Source organism: Vicugna pacos, chromosome 16 (genome assembly GCF_048564905.1).
Source record: "Vicugna pacos chromosome 16, VicPac4, whole genome shotgun sequence".
NCBI classification, from domain to species: Eukaryota; Metazoa; Chordata; class Mammalia; order Artiodactyla; family Camelidae; genus Vicugna; species Vicugna pacos.
The window spans coordinates 44,913,403-44,937,262 of NC_133002.1; the positions used below are offsets into that span (position 1 = coordinate 44,913,403).

The 23,860-nt window shown below is 44.7% G+C and overlaps 1 protein-coding gene across 4 annotated transcripts in view; it reads left to right on the forward strand.

Annotated features, from left to right (window-relative positions):
- The window catches only part of SSH2 (slingshot protein phosphatase 2), a 217,079-nt gene extending 194,836 nt beyond the window's left edge, over positions 1-22,243 (forward strand). For all 4 annotated transcript variants that reach the window (XM_006214406.3, XM_031685352.2, XM_015248039.3 and 1 more), the window contains 4 exons: positions 187-333; positions 3,508-3,708; positions 12,216-13,050; positions 15,193-22,243. In XM_006214406.3, the coding sequence (XP_006214468.1) occupies positions 187-333; positions 3,508-3,708; positions 12,216-13,050; positions 15,193-17,280 (3,271 nt within the window). In that variant the 3' untranslated portion in view covers positions 17,281-22,243. The remainder of the gene's footprint in view (positions 1-186; positions 334-3,507; positions 3,709-12,215; positions 13,051-15,192) is intronic.
- The last annotated feature ends 1,617 nt before the right edge of the window (positions 22,244-23,860 follow it).

Consider the following 23,860-nt stretch of genomic DNA (forward strand, 5'->3'; position numbering starts at 1 on the left):
CAGGGCCCTGTTACACAGTTTCTGTACTAAATAAGTACAGCCTCTTAGAATTTTTTCAGCTTTCTCCAATATCTTAGGATTTAATTTCAGCCTCGGGAGTAAACAAGTTTTAAATAAGAAAAACAGTGCTGGGAATTGGATTTCACCTGGGCAGTAGAGCTCATGTTCTCCTTGGTTCCTTCGCAGGGTCCGGTATATCTTGAATGTCACTCGAGAGATAGATAACTTCTTCCCAGGAGTCTTTGAGTATCATAACATCCGGGTATACGATGAAGAGGCAACAGATCTCCTGGCTTACTGGAATGACACTTACAAATTCATCTCTAAAGCAAAGTGAGTAATGGTCCCGCACACACATTCTGACCCCTGTCCCTTGTGCACCACACGTGGCTGGGGCCTGAAAGTTGTATGTAACTTACTGATCATACTCAGGGAGAAGGAAGTAACAGGGAAAAGGAGACAGGTTTCTTAATCCCGGAGAAAAGATCAGTGACTGAACACTTTTCCTTTAAGTAGATGAAGCCCCTGGAAGAAGATGATCTCATGTTGGCTATTTTCATTGAGCACAAAATTAGAGAAAATAAACTTAAGCTGCAGCAAAAGGAATAGAAATGAGAGAAGGGAGAAATTCTGAATTAGAGAAGAAGTTGTGAATGAGAGAAGGGAGAGTTCTTATGTTGCCAACAGGGACATTTAAGTAATATAATAGAAATCATTCCAAGCGGGCAGAACAGTGGGTCCTCCTCTCTGAAGACAAGGAGAGAAACATAGTGAGCTTTGGAAATCTTTTCCATTCTTTTCCTTTACTTTTATGATACTCTAAATAGTGAAGTTTTTCTGTGGCTCTTCTGTTGTTGTCTAGCTTAAATTAATTGGTCCTTTTAGTGAAGCAATTCAATAGTATTAATTTAATGTTTAATATTAATATGTCAACACTGATTTTTTCTTTAAGTCCCTGGGGGTTTCCTTTCCAGTCCTATTTATTCCTTCAATAAAGGAAACCATAAATGAGCATGTTGGCCACGCTCCCCCTTCAAGTGGGACCACACTCAGATCCTCCCTGGCAGATGAGAAGCACTTCTGTTTTTAAAGTCCTCCTTCAAGAATGATGCCACATCTTGCCTAAGGAGCTTCATGGACAGGAAGTTCTTCCTCTTAGTTCCCCTGAATCCTCATACTCCAGCTTTGAGCCCATTTTTTCAGTCACTAGCCAGTACCTGAAAGACTGTTTTGTATTGTTGAAGCTTATTATTAGATTATTCCTAATGATACCACTCATGGCATACATATTCTTTCATGTAATATTTTCCAAAACCCAGAGTGACATACACTGTCATCCTTCTGTACAGAGAACAGACTGCAGAAATGAGGTTCAGAGAGGTTACGTAAAAAGTGGTGAAGGTAGGACTTGAACCTAAGATCATGTTTCATTTCAGAGTTTATCAAGTATATAGGAATAGTCTAGTTCCTTAAGGAAAGGGAAAAGACGAGGCAAGTTGTCAGAGTCACAACCAAAAAGGCTAGAGTTTGAGGTGAGGCCCAAGTCCCAGTGAAAAGAAAGGCTAATTTCAGCAGGGCTGGGTTTAGGGGGAGATGCATGAAGCACCCACATTACATTTACCAAGAGACACCAACTCTCAGTTTCCTGCAAGTGTAAGTTGACATCTGAGAGCAGGTGAGTTTAGGATTCCTAATGTGATGCCAGGCTTAATCTGGACAGTCTAGTGCTTGAATTGGGGTAGGGGTGGGCATTGAAACTGAAAGTTGAATTAGGTGAGCACTATCTCCTGATCCTTCATTACCTGTGTTAGAAGCCATCCACTGAAAAAAAACCAGTTCAAAATGAAGAAATGTTTTCATAGGAGTGGATTTCATAGTTGTATTTTTCCTAAGATTGTCCAAGTTTGAGCACCTTCCATGCTTGCAGGCATAGACCTGAAATTTGATGTATTAAAGTTGTCAGAGCTTGATGGGAAAATACAGAGCACATGTCTGAACTTCCATCTGAGTCACTGTGCATTGGCTTCCCAACTATAGTCTGAATGAAAACTATGTGGTGCCATAAGCTAAACAGATATTTCCTAGTCATTTGGGATAATCCAAGCACACAGACGCACACCCGCACCAACCATAACAGGACACTAAAATTTCACATCTAATTGACAGGTTAACTTTCTTTTCCTTTTGAAACTATTTCAGTTATTCCAGACCATTGTCTGCATTCCCGCAGCTTATCTGGCCCACTCATTTTGGCACTTAACCTCATGGCACCTTGCATTGGTTCTTAACTCTTTCATGTGTCTCTATCTCCAGCAGAAGTCTTACAAGCTTCTGGAAGGGAGCTTGTCTTTTGTAATACAGTGAGTGAGTAAATGAATAGATTTCCCCTGTTAGGCTGACACGTGCAATTTTTAATTTATTGGAATAGCCACTTGGGAAGGATCCCAGCCCGTGTACACTAATGATAAGGATAACTGTTCTTTTTTTCTAGTTTTGAAAATATTGTTCCTACTTAAGCTGACATCTCTAAGCAGCAGATGCAAAAGTTTGTTCATACGTTTAGCAAATCTTTAAAGGCTTACTCTGTGCCAGACACTGTGTTATTAACAGAATTAGAAAACTGAATAATAATTCATATCCAAGGTAATAAGCTCTGGCATGAGGGGTTTTGTTTTGTTTGCTTGTTAGTGTCACTTTGTGGTAACTTTGTTTTCTCTTTCTTCCACTCCGTTAAAAAAAAAAAAAAAACAGCTAGTGACTCATTCCACCCTCATTGCTAAGAAAGCCATGTGGTTTATCACATGGCCCCATCCAGCTCTACAGGCTGTATAGCCTGTCCCTAGACAGAACACGAGGGTTGGTGTTGTGAAAAGTAATATCCAGGGCTATGTCTGATTAAAGAGGGTTAGTTTCATTTGGTTTGTGCTTTCCTCCAGGGATAGAGCTCTTACTGGAACTTGAACTGGAAGCAACTCAGAACATTTGGATAAATTAGAGGAATCACTCCCATACCTGTGCCAGCCATGAAACATGCCCCTGGAGTTGAGGGGACTGGCCTCCAACCACACACAAAATGGGGTCCAGTCTCTAAACTGAAAATTCTCTTTCTGTGCTGTGTGACCAACTGTCATTGCAGTTACTGTTTTGAATTTTAATTGTCCACTTCTCCCAGTGAATCCTACCCTTTAGAGAAAAACTGTTACTTATCTTTGCATCCTGGACCTCGCACATTGTCTTACACATGGTAAATGCCTGGTAAATGTTTGCCAAATGAATTAAAGAGGCTTCATATAAACACTGAGTATTGTTTGAATGCTCCAGAATTGCCTGCCCTCCCTGCGCATTTGATTAGAGGCGCACACAGTTGTACTAAGGTGGGATGGATTGCAGAGCGAGACATTGGAAGGGCAAGACAGGAGAGATGTGGACACATTTAGAACCTGGCTTTTATAGTGTAAAGTATACTCACTATTGTGTTTTCTTCTTTACTTCAATGCCCCAAACTAGGAAACATGGCTCTAAATGCCTCGTGCACTGCAAAATGGGGGTGAGTCGCTCAGCCTCCACTGTGATTGCCTATGCAATGAAGGAGTACGGCTGGAATCTGGACCGAGCCTATGACTACGTGAAGGAAAGACGGACAGTGACCAAGCCCAACCCCAGCTTCATGAGACAGCTGGAAGAGTACCAGGGGATCTTGCTGGCAAGGTGAGTCCTTAAGTGACTTTCTCAGACTTTCCCTCCTTCATGCTCCCCAAAGCACAGTGAACTGTCCTTCTCTGCGGCTAGTTCTCAGTCTCATTTGAATGTGTGATATGTTTTGGAAATTGAAATCTCTATCAATCTAGTTTTTTTTTAAAAAAAAATCAGTACTAATATTTAAGATTAGCATGGAAGATGAGGCATTTAATTTAAAGTCATTTAAACTGAAGGGTGGAAATACTCTTTCCTTATTTCAGTTCTCAACTAGGTGCAGATTTTAATACATACTTCTCAAAATCTTCTAAGGCCAGATGCAGCTGCCTTATCAAAATGAACACTGATTGCTCCCTAGGTAATGCTAGGCATAGCTGAAATTCTTAGAAATCTTTTGGCCCATTCTTTAAAAAATTGACAGTACCTCCTGCCCCTTTGAGCGTTTGTTTTTTTTTTTCAGTGCTGAGTTTCACTGAGCTTTTTCCAGTAATTTTGGTTGTATGATTAATCAGCAGAATTGGGATATATATATAACCCATTTGAGGTATAAAGGTGCTTCCCAGAAATAGCACTCTTGTTTTCTTTTTTTTTAAGATTTTATATATATTATATATATATATATATATATATGTTTGATTTTTTATATATGCTTTGCAGAAATGCAGAAAATTATAAAAGAGAGAAATCATTTATAAAGTCAGTACCCATGGACAGCAGTTGGCATTATCTTACCTCGTTCTCCAAGTCTCCCTCTTATCACATACACTCACGGGTATTTTTCACAAAACCTGTTCCTCAGCTTTACCTCTTCACCCAGTACTAAGTCTTTTTTTTTTTTTTTAACCGTAGCAGCGTTTACTGAGCACTTACGCTGCACTTAACCACCACTGTTCCTTTTTCCCCCAGATTTATTGAGATATAATTGACATACAACATTGTGTAAGTTTAAAGTGTCCGGTGTGCTGATTTCATACATCTACACACTGTAAATTCATTGACACCATAGCATTAGCTAACTCATAATTACCCCCTTTTTCGTGGTGAGAATATTGAAGATCACTCTTAGCAACACTCCAGTATGTCATACAGTATTACCATCATGCTGAACACTAGATGCCCAGAACTTGATAATCTCGTATCTGGACGTTTGTACCCTTTGACTAACATCTCCCCATTCAACCCCGCCCCCCAGCCCCCTGGTAGCCTCCAGTCTACTCTCCATTTCTCTGAGTTTGGCTTCTTCGGATTTCACATGAAAGTGATGCCATTACAGTATTTGTCTTTCTCTGTCTACCTAGTCTAGTCTTGAACATCTTCCTGCATCAGTAAGAACTGGCTGTTTCAACAGTCACTTGGTAATTGGTTATAAAGAGTAATTAACTTCCCTACATTATTTATTACACCTTTGGTGGTAAAAGCTGATCTCAGGAAAGATTCAGATAGTAAACTGATTTGAAGATCGGTTTCCTGAGATGGCACGTGCTGAAGTTCTGTGGAGTGCTGTATTTTGCTTTGTTTTTCCACGTAGGCATGTTCTACGTGGAACATGTAGGGTGAAGGCACAGCTGCCTAGAAGTAGTTGGGGCTGATGCCAGAGTTTGACTCCAGTGAGTCTCATGACTTGGTCTTGACTCTTGAATCTGGGCTGTGTTTCCCCTGAACAAAGTGTTAAATAGCCTTCCAGCCTATCCAGGCAAAGGGACCACCCTCCCACCCCCAGAGTACTGTGAAAATGTGGCCACAGCATAGCATTATGGTTTCCACTAAAAAAACCCTCCCATTTACTCAGTACTTGGCATGATTTCATCTGAGCCATGCTCTTAGGAGGCTGGGAGGATACTGAAGTCTCCTCAACTTTAAAAGAATTTATAGGTCTTCGGGGCCAGATTTTGATGACATTTTAGATTAGATCAGAAGGTAGGACAAAGCAGTTCTTTTTGGCACAAGAAAGAGGCATCGGAGGGTCGAATGAGACATAAATATTGTATATCCCCAGGCACACGCATGACGGATATTAGGCAGTGTCCTCACGTGACCCACTGAGAGGAAGGATACTATGTGTCCTGCCAATTTCAGTATTTATTCTGGAATCCCAGGCTACTGCAAGCTGTTGGATTGGGTTTTTTTAGTGTATGTGGTTTTTCTTAGATGTTAAAGGAATTTCAGAAAAATCTCAGATGAGGAGAACAAGGGCAGCATAAACCCACAAGTCACCCTGCATCTTCCCTCTCCGTCCTGCCTTCCTGGGCTTGATTCCTGAAGGGAGGGGCACGTCCTGGAGAGTGAGAAAACCACAGAATCTGAGTCAGGAGATCTGGTTTCCGTTCCTGGTTCACCCCCTTGCTGCAGCTTCGAGAAGTTAATTCATAGTTCTGCTCCTCACCTGACCCCGTCTGTAAAGTGAAAATCGGGAGACCTACTTCACAGGGTCATTGTAAATAAATGTGTGTATAATGTACATGATGTTCTGTTGTTCAGATGCGATTCTCATCATCTCCCTCCAAGGCTACCCAGAAAACACACATATGCATGTGCCATTCATTTCCTCCTCCTTCCGTAATCACTGCCTCCCACCACCCATAGACACACTCACTGCATTAGCAACTGGAATGGAAGTGCCCTGAAATTCTCTGTATTGTGATGTTTCCTGGATTTTAAGAACTAAAGGCTACTACTGGGGGTATATCACTTAGGCTGCTTTCCGCTGCAGGTAATAATAGAGTGTCTCCACCAACTGGGGTCTCGACAAGAAGTAGCGTACTCCAGTTAGGATTATATGAGGACGGCCTTATACAGGGGCCATTGACAAAGCTGTGGGATTCTAGTGGAATCAAGGGACTTCTATCAGCAGAGCTGTTTGGTAGTAGCTCCAAGGCCCAGAGAGGGAGGGAGCAGTTACTAGAAACTGGAAGGAGACTCCTGGAGAAAAGGCACCTTCAGAGAGGAGCAGAAGCCTTCAGTCAAGGGACGCAGCCAGCCAAAGTGATCCTGCAGGGCAGGTGCTGGGGGAAAATGACCTGCCTTCACTCTCCTCCCTCCAGTCTCCTGCTGGGGCTCCCCACTAGCCAGACCCTATGGAAGTCAGGAGACAAGTTGATGTGGTTCACAGATCAGTCTCCAGGGCAGAGAGCAGGGTGGAGAGGCTGACGAGTGGGTCTGTAGGAGCAAACAGAAGATGCCTGGTCCAACATCCAGCTGTAGGTAGTTTAAGAAGTTGGACCATTTAACATCTCATAACAAGAAGCACAGAAGTAGACTCTGCAATAGCTCAGTGATGTAATAAGGGGGACATTGGTGCTCTCCATCTTCCTGCTCTACCTTTGTTAGTTAATGGCTTGGTCCTTGAATTTTCCTCATGATTGCCAGATGTCTGCCATATTTCTAGGCATGTACATATAAATTCCACAGCATCTGGCTGAATGAATGGGCATTCAGTTAGAGGGGGAGACCTTTCCCAGTAGCTCCCCAGTAGACTGCCCCCCGGCCCCCGGACTCACTTACCAAGACTGGGTCATATTCCTAAAACGAATCACTGGAAAAACAGAATTTCCTAGATGGGCCAAAACAAATTCATATTCACCTTCTGGTGCTAGGGAGGTGCCACATTCCCTGAACCCATGGGGCAGTAAGCACCCAAATCAAATCAGGCCTCTGCCAAGAAGGAAGAAGTAGGCGTGCCTCTTGGGTGTACAGCCACTCGGGTCTGCAGTCTAGGATGTGTTGTCAGGAAACGGCACTAGTAGGCTACCTGCTAAGCTAGCTGCCGAGTGAATTGGGCCTGGCAGACTCTTGCCCAGCCCTAGGCACTGCTCCAGGGTGTGTCTGCTCAGAAGAGCAAAGAAGCAGCCCCAGATTCCTGTGACTGTCTGAAGCCCTGTCAAGCCTTGCAGCTTAGGTAACCAGGAGAGGAGAGTCCTTAGAAAATTCCCACTCATTCTCTTTGCAAAGAAATTCCATTTCCTATCCAGGTGCTTAGATCTTGTATTTCATATCTTCTCCCAGGAAGCACATGTGGTGGTTTTCCCAGAGAGAGAGAACTCTGATCGCAGCAATTTCAAGCCCCATTGATTGTCCGGAGTGGCACTGGGTGCTTAGTTTGAGATGGCAGCTTGGTGTTTGAGGGTGTTAGCTTGGTGCTTTGACCTCTTGGCAGAAGAAAAGTTTACCAAAGCGATACCAGGCCCCTGTAGTGGTTTTTGAATTGATTACAGTCTCTTAATCAGAATGTGAGGGTATGGGCCAAACAGTGACAGCCCCTCTGAGATACACGGGACTTTTTGCATCTTTTATATGTCTTTAAGAACCTGGGAAAGGCTAATATTTAATATTCTCCTTTAGACCTAAAAGTGAGGGCATCATAAAGCCACTGACACTGTTCACATCTAATTTTCTTTTTTCTGTTTTTGTAGCTGGGGGATGGGAGTGAGGCAGGAGAAGGGGTGTGTGTGTGTGTGTGTGTGTGTGTGTGTGTGTGTGTGTGTGTGTGTTGAAACCCTCCATTAAACTGCCAGCAGCCCTGTTTGTTATTCTGCACTCTAATCATTTAGGTTTCTGGCAGATTTATATTCCATTAGACGAGCTCAGATTTCAGGCATTTGCAAGCTGGACCATGTGTCTGAGATATTATGTTCCAGTGTATAAGGGACAAGGAAGAAAATATTGGTGGTGGCCAAGGAGAGTTCGTGACACATGTCCTGTTAGATGTTAGATTCTTTGAACATTCCTGTCACCAGGGCCAGAGGAGACAGAGTTGTCTTTTGCCCTGGCTTTGCTGGTGGAGACATTGAAATCTAGTTAGCTGGTGCACAGTGGTCAGCCAGCAGGAGGGAACCCAAGAATGAGAGGACATAGGCTCCTGGTCAGGTGACAACCAATCACAATTATGGTTTAAAGGATTTTCAGTGAAATAATATTAAAGCATTTAGGACCATGCACCGCACAGAAAATGCTCAGCTGATGCTTTTTCTCTTCCTTCTCCTTCCTACAAGCTGCCTATTGCTCTAAGAAGTAACCATAAACAGTCTGATTTTACTATAACTGATACTTCATTTTCAGTAGTATTTTCCTCTATATAATTTTCTCAGAGTTGGTACTTTACCAAACATACACCAATAAGAAAGCGGAGGCAGGAGAATGGGATATCATATGTATCCTGTCATTGAGATTTCCTTCTTGTTCATCTACTAAGTAAAAGGCCAAATTCTTGCCCAGGATGGCCCAGTCATCTCACATGTGTCAGTGTGTTTGTATGAATCCAAATTCAGGTCAGAGGCCACTCAAGGGGGAAAAGAACCTGAGACTCGGTTGCATCATTCAGGCCACAAACCAATTCTGCAGTTCTTTTTGGCAACTTATTTACTTGCTGCCTACCTGGACTAGGTGGAGGGAGTCAGCTGAATAAAAAACATTAACAGTTTAAAATAACAAATATGGGGGGCGGATATAGCTCAGTGGTAGAGCGCCTGCTTAGCGTGCACGAGGTCCTGAGTTCAATCCCCAGCACCTCCGTTAAAAATAAATAAATAAATGAACAAACATTATTACCCCCCATTAATAAAAAAGTTAAAAAAAAAACAAATATGATCTAATGTCTTACATCTATCCCTACCAGTGATGGAGCATTGGAATAAATTGGCTTAGGAAAAAGCTTCACTGGGAAACAGTTTGATGTTACTGAGTAAAACTAGTGATGCACACATGCCCTGTGATGCACCTTTTCCATTCCCATATATATAACACCTTTGGGAAGGCAAAGTGTGTGCCAGGCATAAGCATGTCCACGGTAATATTGTTTGTAACAGCAGAACTGTTCATCAACAGGGTGGGAAAATATACTGTGGCATATTCATTACACTCTATAAAATCACAGCTGTACATCGATGAATCTTAAAAACGTATTAGGCAGAAGAAGTTGTAGAAGAAGGCATCCAGTATGATTCCATTTATATAAAATTCAAAACAAGCAAACTAAGCTGTAAATCATTAGAACAAAACATGTGATGACACTATAAAGAAAAGGAGGAATGAAGAGCCCAAAAATCAGGACAGAGGTTACTAACCTCTGAGCTGGGAGGAGAAGGTGATCAGGAAGCGGCACGTGGGGTAGCAGTGCTTCAAAGGCCATGGCGATGAATACCTTGACTGTATCAGAAAGCTGCCTGCCACCCTCCCCTGCGGGCCCGATTGCAAAAATGAAAAAGGCAGCAGAATCAGATTTATTTTTGGATTGGGGTTTTTCTTTCTCCTTTACAAGTAGGTGTCAGTTTAATTCCAGAGCCCTGACCCAATATTTTCTGATGATTATCTTCTCCAGGAAGAGAAGGAAATCCCTGCTGGGGAAAGCAGCTATGATGTCAGGCACTTCCTCTGAAACATGCACTGTTCGTGCCTATTAGCGTAACTTCAGTCTCTCATTCCCTCTTGATCAGTGATTTATAAGCAGCTTTTAAAAAACATACTTTGGAGGGTTCTTGGAATCATGAAAACATTCCATCTGCCTGTTGACTGAGAAGATAAACTGTTCTTACATTATTAGAAGGGTGAGAACAGCTATTCTGTGAGTTATCTTCTTAGTGATGTGCATCACAGGAATAGTCCTGCACTCGTGGCTGGGAGGAGTTGTTGCAGGTTTGAACATCCTCATGATAGGTGAGGGATAGAAACTGGAGAACACAGTCATATTTAGGTCAGGATACATGGTGTCAAGATCTAAGAGGAAAAGCTTCAAAGGGGAGGTATACTGGCATCTGTTGGCCACAAGGTACAGTTTAGGCCCCACCTATCCAACCAGTCTGCTCGCCTGTCCTCACAGCCACGCGCTCCTTTGGGATCTGTGATATGTTGTCTCCTCCTAGGGGTGGCTGGAGTTTGTGCAGCTTGGAAAGGGTGAAAACCCCACCTTACACCCAGCTAATTGATTATAGTTTGTCTTCATAAACAAATGACCCGCTCCCCACCCGGAAAAGCTCCCTTCAGCTGGACAGGCCTGAGTCAGAGAGAGCCCTACCCCAGCAGCAGACAGGCAGGGGGAGCTGAGAGCAGGTGCAGAGCTGAGAACAAACAGGAGTTCACATTAGTGCAGGCGCATGACTCGGCAGAGATTCACAGGCCCGGAGGCAGGTGTGGCCCTGCGCCCAGGGTTAGTTGTTTTGGGTCGTTTCCCATTCCACCCTGCGGCGAGGTAGCTCTTCATCAGCTTGTAAGTCATGGAAACCGCACCCCCAAACGCCACATTTAGTGACCTGTTCCCTGGGCAGGTGCCTGCCCAACCACAGGGCCTCCTTTCTCTTTTTGATTGGAGCTTTGGGAACGGTGCTTCCTTGTTAGAGAGTGTAGTTTGGAATGAAATCTCATCAGACCTTCTCTCATAAAATCAACCAAAGGATGACTGTATGTGTGTGGTCTTTTTGGCCCACCTGCTTTTCCAGGTGTCACTTTAGTTTGATGGTTTTTATCCACAGATCCTTATGTGAAAGGGGCCTGTACTTCCCCTCTTCCATTCTGTTACCAGCCTTTTTCTCCAGATTTACTAGCCTCATCTTTGCTTTCTAACTCTAAAAAGATGACCACTCTCCTCGCACTTCCACATCAGTGATTAATCCAAATCAGCTCTTTATCCCAATTATGAGGACTTAATCATGGATTCCAGTAGAGTATTTCTCTTTGTATTACTTGGATGCTGTTTTTAGTTTTCCACCCAGTTACTAATATTAAACATGATCTTTTTTTTTTAATTCAAAAATCACAGAAATACTACAGAGTGTAGAAAGTAAAGCCCTCCCCAAGAATAGAAACCCTGTCTTCCTTGAAAGAAACACTGTTAGCAGCTTGGTGGTCTTCCAGACATTTTCCTACACTGACTCTAATGTGGGAATTGACCAGTCTAAATGTGTTCAACATGCTTTTTCACTTAATAGTATATACATTGGACGTCATTCCACTAAAATACCTATTTTTAATAGCCTCATAGCATATAGGTGTATGGACCGTATTTAAATAAACTTTCTTGGTGTCCGGTTATTTTTAGTACCTCAGCATTACAGTAGAGATACTTATATTGCTTTGTGCACTTACATAGTAGCATTTGTCCAAGTAAAATTCTTAAAGGGAAAATTGTTGGTTAAAAGGTTAAATTTTGAAAGCTATTGCCAAATTTCATTCTTAAAAATTGTACAGTTCACACTCCTACCAACTGTGTATTATTTAGGGCTTGTTTGGCCAAACCATCAGCAGCACTGGCTGTTAGCAACCATTTTTGCTCTTATAGGTCTGCTGGGTAAAAAAATCAGATCTTGTGTTCATTTGTTTTTGTTGTGATGTTGTTTTGCTCTTTTTTTGTTTGTTCTTTGCCACTAGTGAAATTGAGCATCTTTTCAGATGTTTATTGCCCTACTTTTGTGGGGCATCAGCAAAGCATTTTGCAAGTTACGATTTAAGTTTATCTGGGAGTGGTTTCCAGGGAGGGTGTGGATTGTTTTCACAAAGCCGAGTAAAGCATTTCCTACGTATGTCCTCCACAGCAAACAGCGGCATAACAAGCTCTGGAGATCTCATTCCGATAGCGACCTCTCGGACCACCACGAACCTATCTGCAAACCAGGGCTAGACCTCAACAAGAAGGAGATCACCACCTCAGCAGACCAGATCGCCGAGGTGAAGACCATGGAGAGTCACCCACCTGTACCTCCCGTCTTTGTGGAACATGTCGTCCCACAAGAGGAAAATCAGAAAGGCCTGTGTACCAAAGAGAGAATGATCTGCTTGGAGTTTACATCTAGGGAATTTCACGCCGGACAGATAGAAGATGAATTAAACCTAAATGACATCAATGGATGCTCATCAGGGTGTTGTCTCAATGAATCAAAATTCCCTCTTGACAACTGCCATGCATCCAAAGCCTTAATCCAGCCTGGACAGGACCCAGAAATGGCCAACAAGTTCCCAGACTTAACAGTGGAAGATTTGGAGACAGACGCACTGAAAGCAGACATGAACGTCCACCTACTGCCTATGGATGAACTGACATCCCGCCTAAAAGATCTCCCCATGTCCCCTGATCCTGAGTCACCAAGCCCTCAACCCAGTTGCCAGGCTGAAGTCTCAGATTTCAGTACAGATCGCATTGACTTTTTTAGTGCCCTAGAGAAGTTTGTAGAGCTTTCCCAAGAAACCCGGTCCCGATCTTTTTCTCACTCACGAATGGAAGAACTAGGTGGAGGAAGGAGTGAGAGCTGTCGACTGTCCGTGGTGGAAATCGCCCCTTCCGAAGCGACAGCTGATGACCAGAGAAGCAGCTCTTTGAGTAATACCCCCCATGCGTCTGAAGAGTCATCAATAGATGAGGAACAGTCAAAGGTAAAAACTACCTTTATAGTTCTGTGTGTATTGAAGTTCTCTTTGAAGACAAAATATTTGGGACTCTGCTATGTTTACTTCATTTTTGATGTTGCTAAAAGATTTAGGAAGGCAATATGGGAGAGACAGTCTGGCCAAGAATTTCTTTTGAAGACTTAGGACTTAAATATTTTTTAAAAAATCAGTTGCCTTTCAAGGAATTTATCTTTCCAGGCTTTTGGTGTCATTGGAAGCACTTTTGAGAAGGGATGAGGGAAGAAGGGGATAGCCAGAACAAATGCCCTGCCTGAACAAGGAGCCCTCTGGACCTCTGCAGTTTAGATCAAATCTCCCAGCAGTGAAGTGCCAGGGACTTGTCTGCTGCCTGAGTGAGACCTGTCTCTCTCTGAGAAGATGGGTTTGTTTGGGAAATTCTTTCTGCCTCCGAAAATTCAGACTAGACATGTGTTAATAGTTGTTGGAGTAGCAGCTGATGCCCATGAGTTCTTGCTGTTAGTAATGTTTCTGAATTGTTCCTCATCTCAGACCCTGCAGTATTCAGGAATCAAGGGATGGTTTGAGGAAGTGATTTGAGAGCAGACAGAATCCCAAGATCCTTCTCAGTGGCATATGAGTTCTTATGAGCCATCTCAGACTCAGGAAAGAGTTACTGTATATCATCAATTCTAAGATGCACGCTTATTCTCATTTTGACTTCTGAAATTGGGATGTATCTTAAAAACAGTAGTTTCTGAGACAGTATCATCCAGTAATTGGGAAGTAAATGGTGACAGATTTACTCTAACATAAATGAAATAATTTAATGATTTCAGTGGACCAGACTTGATTCTTGACATCTCCTATGTCTTTCTACTTACATTCACCTCCATGTCTGTTACTCACTGTTCTCTCTCTTCCTAACCACCCCAGGGCAGTTGTTGCCTCTGCTTCTGTCTTCTCTCCCGCAAAAGCTATGCCTCTGTCTTGCTTCTACTGGGAAATCAAAATGTTGAGCTCTCCTTCGGACTAATGGATGTAGTAGCTCTGACAGAAATAGCTTTTCTGCAAAATTTCTGGTCACATAAGCACTCTCTTCGTAGTCCATGCACACACTGGGTCTGCTGTGACTTCTCTCCCAGTCTTGGCCTCTACCTGATGTCCCAGCAGACTTCCCCCAAAGGTATAACTGACCATGTTAGTCTGTACTAGCTCTGACATTTGAAGGAGAAAGACCAAAACAATTCCTAGGGAAATAATGTACTCTGAAGGTTTATAAAAATGTTACCAAAGTAGATTGATGGTCATAATGATGTTACTTTAAGACGTGTCCAAGGGCAGTTTTCAGATTTTGAGATTCTTATTTCTTTTACAGTAGGACTTGATTTTGCATTGGCTGGTTTTCTTTGGCCTTGTTCTAAATCCATCTGGGAATTCATAACTAGTGGAACAGTAAAATGTCAGAGTCACAGTTTCTCAGTTTGCACAAGCACGTGGTTGCATAAGCCAAGGAAGGAGCCATGTAAAACTCAGGGAACTGTACAGTCAGATGCAGGGTGCCATCATAAGCTGGGATGCTGCTGCTGGGAGCAGCAGTGGGAGGACGTGGACGGAGGCTGGTGAGACAGAGGACAGAAGAGAACAGTGCGTCTCCAAGTCAGACGTCCGTCTTCCTCTATCACTGAGCATGTTCCAGATGGCCACCAAGCCCTTCAGTGGGACTCCTCCCCTTGAACTAGGTTAGGATAAACTGGAAGTTGATAGGCTAGAGAGGAAATGTTTCATTTACCCCAGTATGGCCTAAATCCTGAAGGCTCGTGGTTTTAAGAAAATGAAGAGTATAGGAGCCTCCAAGGCTACTTGCTATTTACTTTTGGAGCAAGATATTGGATTAGAATCCTATTTGAGTAAACAGAGCAAAAGTTTAGTACACAGTGACATAGTCTGTGACTAATTCTGGATCTTTGCCTTTGACAAGTCCATTTCTTTTTTCTTGTATGACAGAACAGAGTACAATCCCAGGCAGAGGACAGTCCCAGCCACACCATGACTCATGTCCTCGTAGCCAGAAGGTTCTCCTGACTCAGGGGATTAGTAAGCCAAAAGTCTGGCATTTTCAATTAGCTGCCAGTTTGCCATAACCATCTCACTATTTTCTCTGCCTAGGCAATCTCCGAACTGGTCAGCCCAGACATCTTCATGCAGTCTCACTCAGAAAATGCAATTTCGGTCAAAGAAATCGTCACTGAGATTGAATCCATCAGTCAAGGAGCTGGACAGATTCAAGTGAAAGGTGACATGCTGTCCAATCCATGCCACACACCAAAGAAGCACATTGGCCATGAGCTGCCCCTTGAGAGGGCCCAAGCCACAGAGAACAAACCTGGAAATCTGGAGCAGAGTGAAGGTTCCTGCACAGCCCAGCCTGATCTAGCCAAAGACTCAGGGAAGTGGGACCCAGAAGGGTGCCCAGTGGCACACTCATCCACCACAGAGCTGGAAGAAGAGGAACCAGCTGAGGGGGAACAAGAGCTCTGGGGCCCAGGGATGCCCCCAGGTGCCAAGTGGTACCCCGGGTCTGTGAGGCGAGCCACCTTGGAGTTTGAGGAGCGCTTGCGGCAGGAGCAAGAGCACCATGGCACTACCCCTGTCTGTACCCCATTGTCCACTCGCAAGAATTCGAAGAACGATTCTTCTGTGGCAGACGTGGCTCCAAAAGGGAAGAGTGGTGAAGCCAGCCTGGAGCATTCATTCGTCCCCAAGGAACCAGAGATGAGCAAGGGCAAAGGGAAGTGCAGTGGGTCTGAGGCTGGCTCCCTAGCCCATTCTGAGCAACAGGCCATCATACCAGCACCCGAGCTGCTGGATTCTCACCCATCGCCAGCTCCTCAGGAGGGCCCAGGATCAGGTCCTAGAACACGGCAGGGAGGGGTCCTGAAGGAGCAGAGGGCCGTGGTCTCATGCCAGGGATCTGAGACACCAGCAGTCCCTCTGCCCCTTCCCAAGAAGATAGAAATCATTGAGTACACCCCCACAGTGACGTCACCCGATCACACTGGGCCTGGGGGTGAAACAGCCACCAGTGAGAAGAGTGGGGAGCAAGGACTGAGGAAAGTGAAAGTGGAGAAGTCCATCACTGTCCTCTGTGCACTGGATGAAAATCTGAACAGGACCCTGAGCCCCGACCAGGTTTCTCTGCACCCCAAAGTGCTACCTCTGCCTCCTTCCTCTCCTGAGCATGCTGGGCCCACCGACCCGACCCCCGCCCTGAGCAGCCCTGGAGACTGGGGCAACAGCCCGGCAGCTGCCCTGGAGACAGCAGCGCCTTTTGTCAGTCGCACAACCCATGTACCGTCTGCCAGCTTGGATTACCTGCATCCCCAGACTGTGGTTCACCTGGAAGGCTTCACAGAACAAAGCAGCACCACAGACAACGAGCCCTCTGCAGAGCAGGGCAGCTGGGAAGAAAGTCGGGAGGGCCCCCTCTCTGGGGACAGTGAAGTGCCACCTGAGGGCTCCCAGTTAAGCAGTGAAGACCTGACTTTAATTAGCAAACTTGGGGACAATATTGGGGAGCAACAAGAAAAACTGGACCCATCACCCATAGCCTGTCAACTCCCGCACAGCTCCAGTAGTGACAGTAGGAGGGGTCTCAGTGACAGCCCCAGTGTAGTGAAGGAGCACGCTCAAGAAGTCGAGTCCCAAGTGACTTCCCAGGTAGGGCTCGCCAAGCCACCCGAGATGAGGCGTTCAGCTTCCCTCGCCAAGTTGGGTTACTTGGACCTCTGTAAAGACTGTTTACCGGAGAGGGAGCCTGTCTGCTCTGAGTCCCCTCATCTCAGACTGCTTCAGCCTTTCCTCAGAACGGACTCAGGCATGCATGCCATGGAGGCCCAGGAGCCCCCAGAAAACCCAGATGCCCCCCAGAACCAGGAGCCCACCAAGTATTTTGTCGAGCAACTCAAAACAACAGAGTGTATTGCGCAGAGCAAGCCAGTGGAGAGGCCCCTCGTACAGTATGCCAAAGAATTTGGTTACAGTCAGCAGTGTTTGCTCCCCAGGGCAGGACCCGAATTGACTAGTTCTGAAGGAGGCCTGCCTTTGCTGCAGACCCAGGGACTGCCGTGTGCTGGCCCAGCTCCAGGGCTGGCTGTGGCGCCCCGTCAGCAGCACGGCAGAACTCACCCCCTTCGCAGACTGAAAAGAGCAAATGAGAAAAAACGGACAAGCAACCCCTTCTATAATACCATGTGATTCTGAGCCTATACATGTGACTTTCTAAAAGAAATGTTTGTGAAAGGGGCAGGTGTAATATGTAAGGAACATGCACTTTATTGGTTAATTTTATAATATTTTGGTCATTTTACTGTTCCTGGCGCATGCAGGGTTTGGTTTTTTCCCTCTGTGTGTATGTGTGTGTGTGTGAGAGAGTTTGATTTGGACGGCAAGACCATTTTATCATTTTTCATTTTTGGAAAATTCAAACCTCAAAAAATACTCATTTTCAAAGAACACCTTTATCAAAGGCAAATTGCTGTTTTTCAATCAACTGCCACCTGCTCCTCATTTTGCCCTCTGAGAAAAGGCATACTTGCTTGATCAAGGAAGGAAGCAGATGGGGATGGTGGGGATCAAGCTGGAAATTGGAAATGCCGCCCCAGGCCTGTGTGATGATGGTTTGGTCTCCAGACCTGATGCATCGGATTCGCTGAAGGGGGCCGCCCAACATCAGCATGCTCTCAGCCTTGGTCCCCAGCCCCAGCCCTTTGGAGTTCCCGAATGGGGCACATTCTACTTTGCTTTCAAAGAGGGTCCTCCAGAATCCATTTCTTCTGCCACTCCGGAGTGTGTCATTACAGAAAGACATGATAATGTCTGGCCTTGTAAACTTATCAAGCAAATAGTTTTTCCCCCAAGCAAGTCATTTTTAATTAGATTAAAAGTGAACCCCAGATGAAATCCTAGAGGTCCTCTGTAGAGGGAAACATAAGAGGAGGAGGTGAAATCGGGGGTGGAGAGGCGGCCGCCCAGTTATCTTCCGGATGGGTGGGCTCCACACAGGTGGCCGTCCTGGCCCCCTTCCAGGAAATGTGCTCTGCTGCCTCCTCCCAACTAAAACACAAATAGGGACAAGTTTGAAAAACAGCAATTGAAAGTCAGTGTGTTCTTGTAAAATGAATACATAATGTAGGGTTTTAACCCTTCCATTACTTGAATAACTGTGGGCCTTCTGAGTTTAATGGCCATATTTTTTTCCAATTTATTTTCCTCCCTCAAACTGTTTCTCCCAGTGCTGCCTTTTTTTTTAATTTCATAGATATTTGAGTTGTTACATTACATATGTATAACCTCCATTGAATGCAAAGTTTTCTTTTCGATATTACCACTGTTAACACTTGACATAAGTTTTTTTTTCTTTTCCTGAAAGATTTGTCATTTCTCTCATTTATACACAGTATTTATGTACATAGCGTCACTTTCTGACACTGTTTTGTTGTTAATGTTGTAGAGTCTTTCTGAGTTATCCATTGTAAGGAGGAGTAAAGCTGCAACTGGAAAACATGCAGGCACCACAGAAACAAAACTGATGGGTGTTGGTAGGAACCTGCAGAGTATATTAATGGTGGTTCTAATTGTTTAAATAGAGACATCTCATCACCAGCTCCTGCCGAATTACGCGTTAGTAACTTCCTCCTCAAAGAAGGTTCCCATTAGATCGCAGTTTGACTGAAGGCTGATTTCTCTTTGAGACTGAAATCCCAGAATGTTCTTTGCCAGTAGCCGAACCACAGCCAGGGAGTGTCATGTGTGAGTGTTCCTGCTGCCCAGGGTGGAAGCTCCTAGTGGATTAGGCTGAAAGGCTGCAGGGAGGCCTCGGCCAAGGGCAGGCGCCCTTAAGACTCCATTTAGGTTGCTGTTGCTTTGCTGCTGTTGTGGAGATCCTTAACACAGGAGCACCTGCCATAGACAAGCCTATTTCAGCTTCTTACAGAAAACATATTTAGCCTGGAATGGAACGCCCTCTGCAGCTCATCAAAACTGAATAGGTTTGTTTTGCAGATTTGCTTCCTGTTTGCTTTGGTTGATGTCCACGTTGCTCAGAGATTGACCGAGCACAGGTTTTTGGTTCATCACAGCACTGAGAGGAAAAGACAAATGCAGAGACTGTCAAGGTGATGTCAGAGGCCAGAGTTTGGTGAGGACAGGTAGTAGGGTGACCCAAAGGAGACAGAAAAGGTGGACTGAGGCCACTCAGAGGTGCTCAGGAGGAGCTGTGAGTCCAGCTGCTGTGTGGAGGCCATGGTTTGGTCTGACATCACTGCCAAGAGGCAAATTGGACAGAGACCTCCTGTTATAAGTGTCTTTATGGTGGAGTAATTATATGTACCTGTGCTGTCCCTAGTTTCCTTAAATGTTCAAATGTGTCACCCACATTTGTGAGTTCTGGAAATTTAATGTGTTGTAAAGCATTTTCCTAGGTGGCATGTTCCAGTGTGAGGAGGCTTGCAAGAGAGGTTATGGATTTTCAGGGCTCATCCATCTAAACTGCTCTGTCTTGCTGAGGCAGTTCCATCACCAATCTGATGGGGAAAGGACAGGAAACTGTGGGCGGGGTGGCAAGAGGAGGATTTGCATGGATGTTAAGAGAGTGGTGTCCACTCATGTTATCCCTTGAGATGGTGACATCCCTCATATTAAGAAGTACAAGCAGGGTCAACAGAATTGCACGATTCTGTCTTCTCCCCGCCACTGTGTTTAATGCTCACTTCTCACTGCATTAAATAACAACAAAGATGGGGCAAGTGGGGGGAACCCTCTAATGCTGTGAAGAAAAACAAAAACTTTTTTTAATAGAGGAAACTGTCTTGCTCTGCCTTTTTTTAAATTATTTTTTATCACTTAATTTACCTGCCTAAACAAATACCCTGTACACAAGGCCTGCAGTTCAGCCACGCCGTGGGGGTTTGCCAGCTCTCAGACTCCCACAACCGAGTGTTCTTGTGCTGTTTATGTAGCTGAGCGCTGTCCGGGGAAAGTGCATGATGGGCTATCAAAGACTTTTCAAACTTTATTCTCTTCAGACTTTTTGATAATCTCAGGTGGCCTATTTCCCTTTTCTGTTCATGGAAAACCCAGACCCGAAACAGCAGGTCTGGTAGGTTGACAGAGATGAGGAGGAAAAGTTTTGACCTCTTGCTGAGTGCCTCTCTTTATTTTGGAAACCACCATAGTCTGACTCAAAATTACTCTGGAGGGGTGTGTGTGTGTGTGTGTGTACGTGTGTGTGTGTGTGTGTAAAAAGTAACATTGTGATGCCTGGGTTAAAAGCCCCAGGAGCACACATATTTTGCGCTGTAATCTGGATGGTTACCTGGTCAGTAGGAAGGAGAGAAACCCCTCTTGATTTTAGAAACGCTTAGGAGTAGCGTGTGCTGTGGTAGACGTGCAGTACTATAGTTTAGTCATGCTCATCTGTCCCCATTTTGGTTGCCTTTCAGATTCTGAATGTTTGGAGTCATTCCTAACATCTCAGCCTCTTCAGGCTCTTTATCTAGCATTTTCCTGGGTCTGTGTCTTTATCCCAACTGGTATTTCCTCTTTCTCATTTTGGAAACTACCAAGAGCCCCAAGGACAGCCTGAGGGTGACAGCCCAGGCTCTGAGGTCCCCTCCTGCTGAAGGGCCACAGGCAGATGCTGTTGGACAGACCTGAAGCTTCCGAGACATAGCAGCTCACAAAAATCTTCACTTGATCCATCTGAGGATTTCAGGTCTGAAGTGATCTAGCCATGTTTGGTAAAGATGTTTTTATGGGAGTTGGTGGGTTGTTTTTTTTTTTTTTTAAGAAAGCAAGCATTATGCAAAAAGGGTCACTTTCAAGGGCATTTAAAAATTTTTAAATCAAGCCACTGTTTGGCTTTTTTTGAACAACTGTGGATACTTTGTTTACATTGTGAGTATTAAAACGTGGATCATCTTGATGGCCGCTCAGTCTCCTCCTTCTCCAGGAACCCAGCTCTGGCTGTCCTGTGAGTCCTCACGCAGAGCAGGGTCATTATGGTCAGCCCTCATGGGTAAGTGGGGGACACCTGGAGCTGACTTCCAGCTGTGGCCTGCACTCCCATCCAATACTCTGTGTGGAAATAGTTGTCACTTCCTCAGTGATGGTGTGTCTTATAGTGATGGTTGTAATGGTGAATGGCTAGTGTCATTTTAAATTTTGTTTTGCTTTTTGATGGTAAAGGAGATGAAATTTTAGCTCTTTCAGCACCAATCCAACTTAAAAGTGTCTTGGACTTTGTTTTCCCTTCCAAACTAAAAGATCAAGGCATGTGTTAGGCATAAATGTATTTGCTGCCTCAACTTATCTGACGCCTGTATTAGGAAAAAGCCTGCCTGCCACCAAAGCAGGAAGCTGCACACTCCTAACCCTTCTCCAGGGCTTGGGGTCCCTTGATGCCATGGAGAGCTACTGCAAGGTGCTTCTGTACTTTTCCAGCCTGGAAGTGGAGGGTGACTGGGCCTGGCTCCTGCTATGAAAAGAGAACCAGCCTCATTTTCTCAGTGCCCCAGAGATCTAGGACAGGATTTCTAAACTGGAATCATCCCTCATCAGCTTGAAGATGCCCCAAGGGGTGTATGACTAGTGCTGCCATCTGTGTCCTCACAGCAACACTGCTGGCAGCGTCCTGTGTACACACGGAGAGCTAATACCCAGGGCTTAACTCGAGCTGATGACCCAGTCTGAAAGCTGGGTAGCTGGCCCTGAAATGCTTCCCAATCAATAAGCCCATGGGGAATCGTTTGGTTTTTATATTTTATTGGAATTTGGTTTGCTTGGCATATCTTAAGGTGCCTTTTCTTTTTTTTCCTACTTTATTTTGTAGGACTTGCTCTAAACATGGAAAACAAGTCCAAAAGACTCTCCCACTGACTGTTACCTTTGCCCCAGGCACCCCAAACTTTTATGCTCATTTTATTAAATAAAGCAGGTGCTTCCTGTAATCTCTGGGACCTTTTTGAGGCATTTGAAGCAGAATATAAAGAGTGGTCTCATCTCCTTCCTTAATCTTCCTGGTGGTTGGGATGTTCCACTTGTATCATAGATTTTTTTATTACTGATGTGCTCCGCTGTTTTTAAATGTGAACTTGTGCGCACATGTGCAGATTCAACGTTCTTGTTACAGACTGAATAAATTTTTATTTTGAAGATGAAACGTGTACTTGATCGAGTGTAACAAAAGCGGGGGAGGCGGTCCTGAGACGGTGGAGGGATTGAAAGAGAACACCAGTGATAAACACGAAGCAGTTCTCATTGATTGATCTCCCTCCCTTATGAGACAGCTGAGCTCTGGGAGAAAATACAGCTTTGTACCTCCCACAGAATAAAGAGTGGATGGGAAATGGGATCACTGAAGATTATTTCAGTGTGGCTCCAATCAGGCGATCTTGCTGGGAACTTGCCCAAAGAGGCTCTTGCCAAAGCCAACACCTGAATGTTAGGAGAATGAATAAGCAAAAGGCCCAAAATTCATCCGCCATCTGTGGCACAAAGTGACTGCTCTGGGACAGCTGCTGTGACCTCTCTGGACATTAGTGAGAGAGCTCACAAGCTTTCAGCATAAGGCACCTCTGCTCACTGAAAGATTTCTAGAAATGGGGCATGACTTTACAAAGAAGTAAAAGCTTTAACCTTCTCCCATCATTAGCGAATCATTTGATGTCAGTGATAGAGAAAGAGATGGGGCCAAAGGACAGTTCTCTACAACAGGCTGGGGGTCGAGGGCCAGTTCTCCCCTTCTCCCACCCTCCATAGACACATCATGAGATGTTTAGTGGAGCCATTTGTCACACATAAAGCAGCACTACTGTCTAGGGAAAGCTCAGTTTCCAAATTGCTTCATTTCCAGAGAAACCACTGCCTTGAACTAAAATTAAGTCAGCCTGCTCTCATTTGAAATCATCCCTATCCAGTGGGACAGGTACACCCCTGGTGTCTGGCTGGAGTGCCAGAGTGTATGATGGTGAAGGCAAGGTCATTTCACAAAATATTCTAGGGGCGCTTGGAGTCTCTGACCCTAATCAGTCCTGGCTTTCGAGCCAAAATAAACCAACCAAATCACGTCTAAGTTGCCTGGCTACCTCTTCCAGAAGGTAGCTTTATGAAAGATGAAATCCATGCCTGCCTTCTACAGATTGCCGTTCAGATGGGTAACAGTCAAATGGGTAACAGCAAGGGAATGTAGCAAGTCTAAGTAGCTTTTTCCCCTGATTGGCTCTTTGTGTCTTGATTCTGCCCACCCAGAGCTCTGCTAGGCCTTGGCAGTCAGAAGGAGGAAGGCTAAAGGGCAGGGCTGAGCCATGCCAGCTCTAAGCAATATGTGAATTCCCACTCCTGGGTCTGGAGAGCACCCCCCCCCTTCCCAGGTAATGGATGGAAGGTAGAATGGATTGAAGGATTCCTGCTTGCTAGTCCCAGACCCTCCCATCTAGAGTGGAGTACCTAGCTCTCTTTTAAAAAGGAGAAAAGAAGAGAGGGAAGAAAAAAAATGCCATTTCAGGGTAGGAGACAACATGTCAAAACTCTTCTCTGCCAACAAGTGATGCAGAATTGGAAAGAACCTTAGCCAACCCTCTTCATTTTATAGCCCAGAGAGCTGCAAAAATTGGGTGATTGAGCAATGGCTGGAACTACAGTTTTCTAATTAGTTCAGGCATCCTTTCCTCTGTGCCACAAGGTGTAACGCTCACAGTATGAGCACTTGTGAGATAACGTGTCACTGTCCTTCAATGAGAAATGCATAGTGCTGAAAAGATTGACCCAGACACCAGAT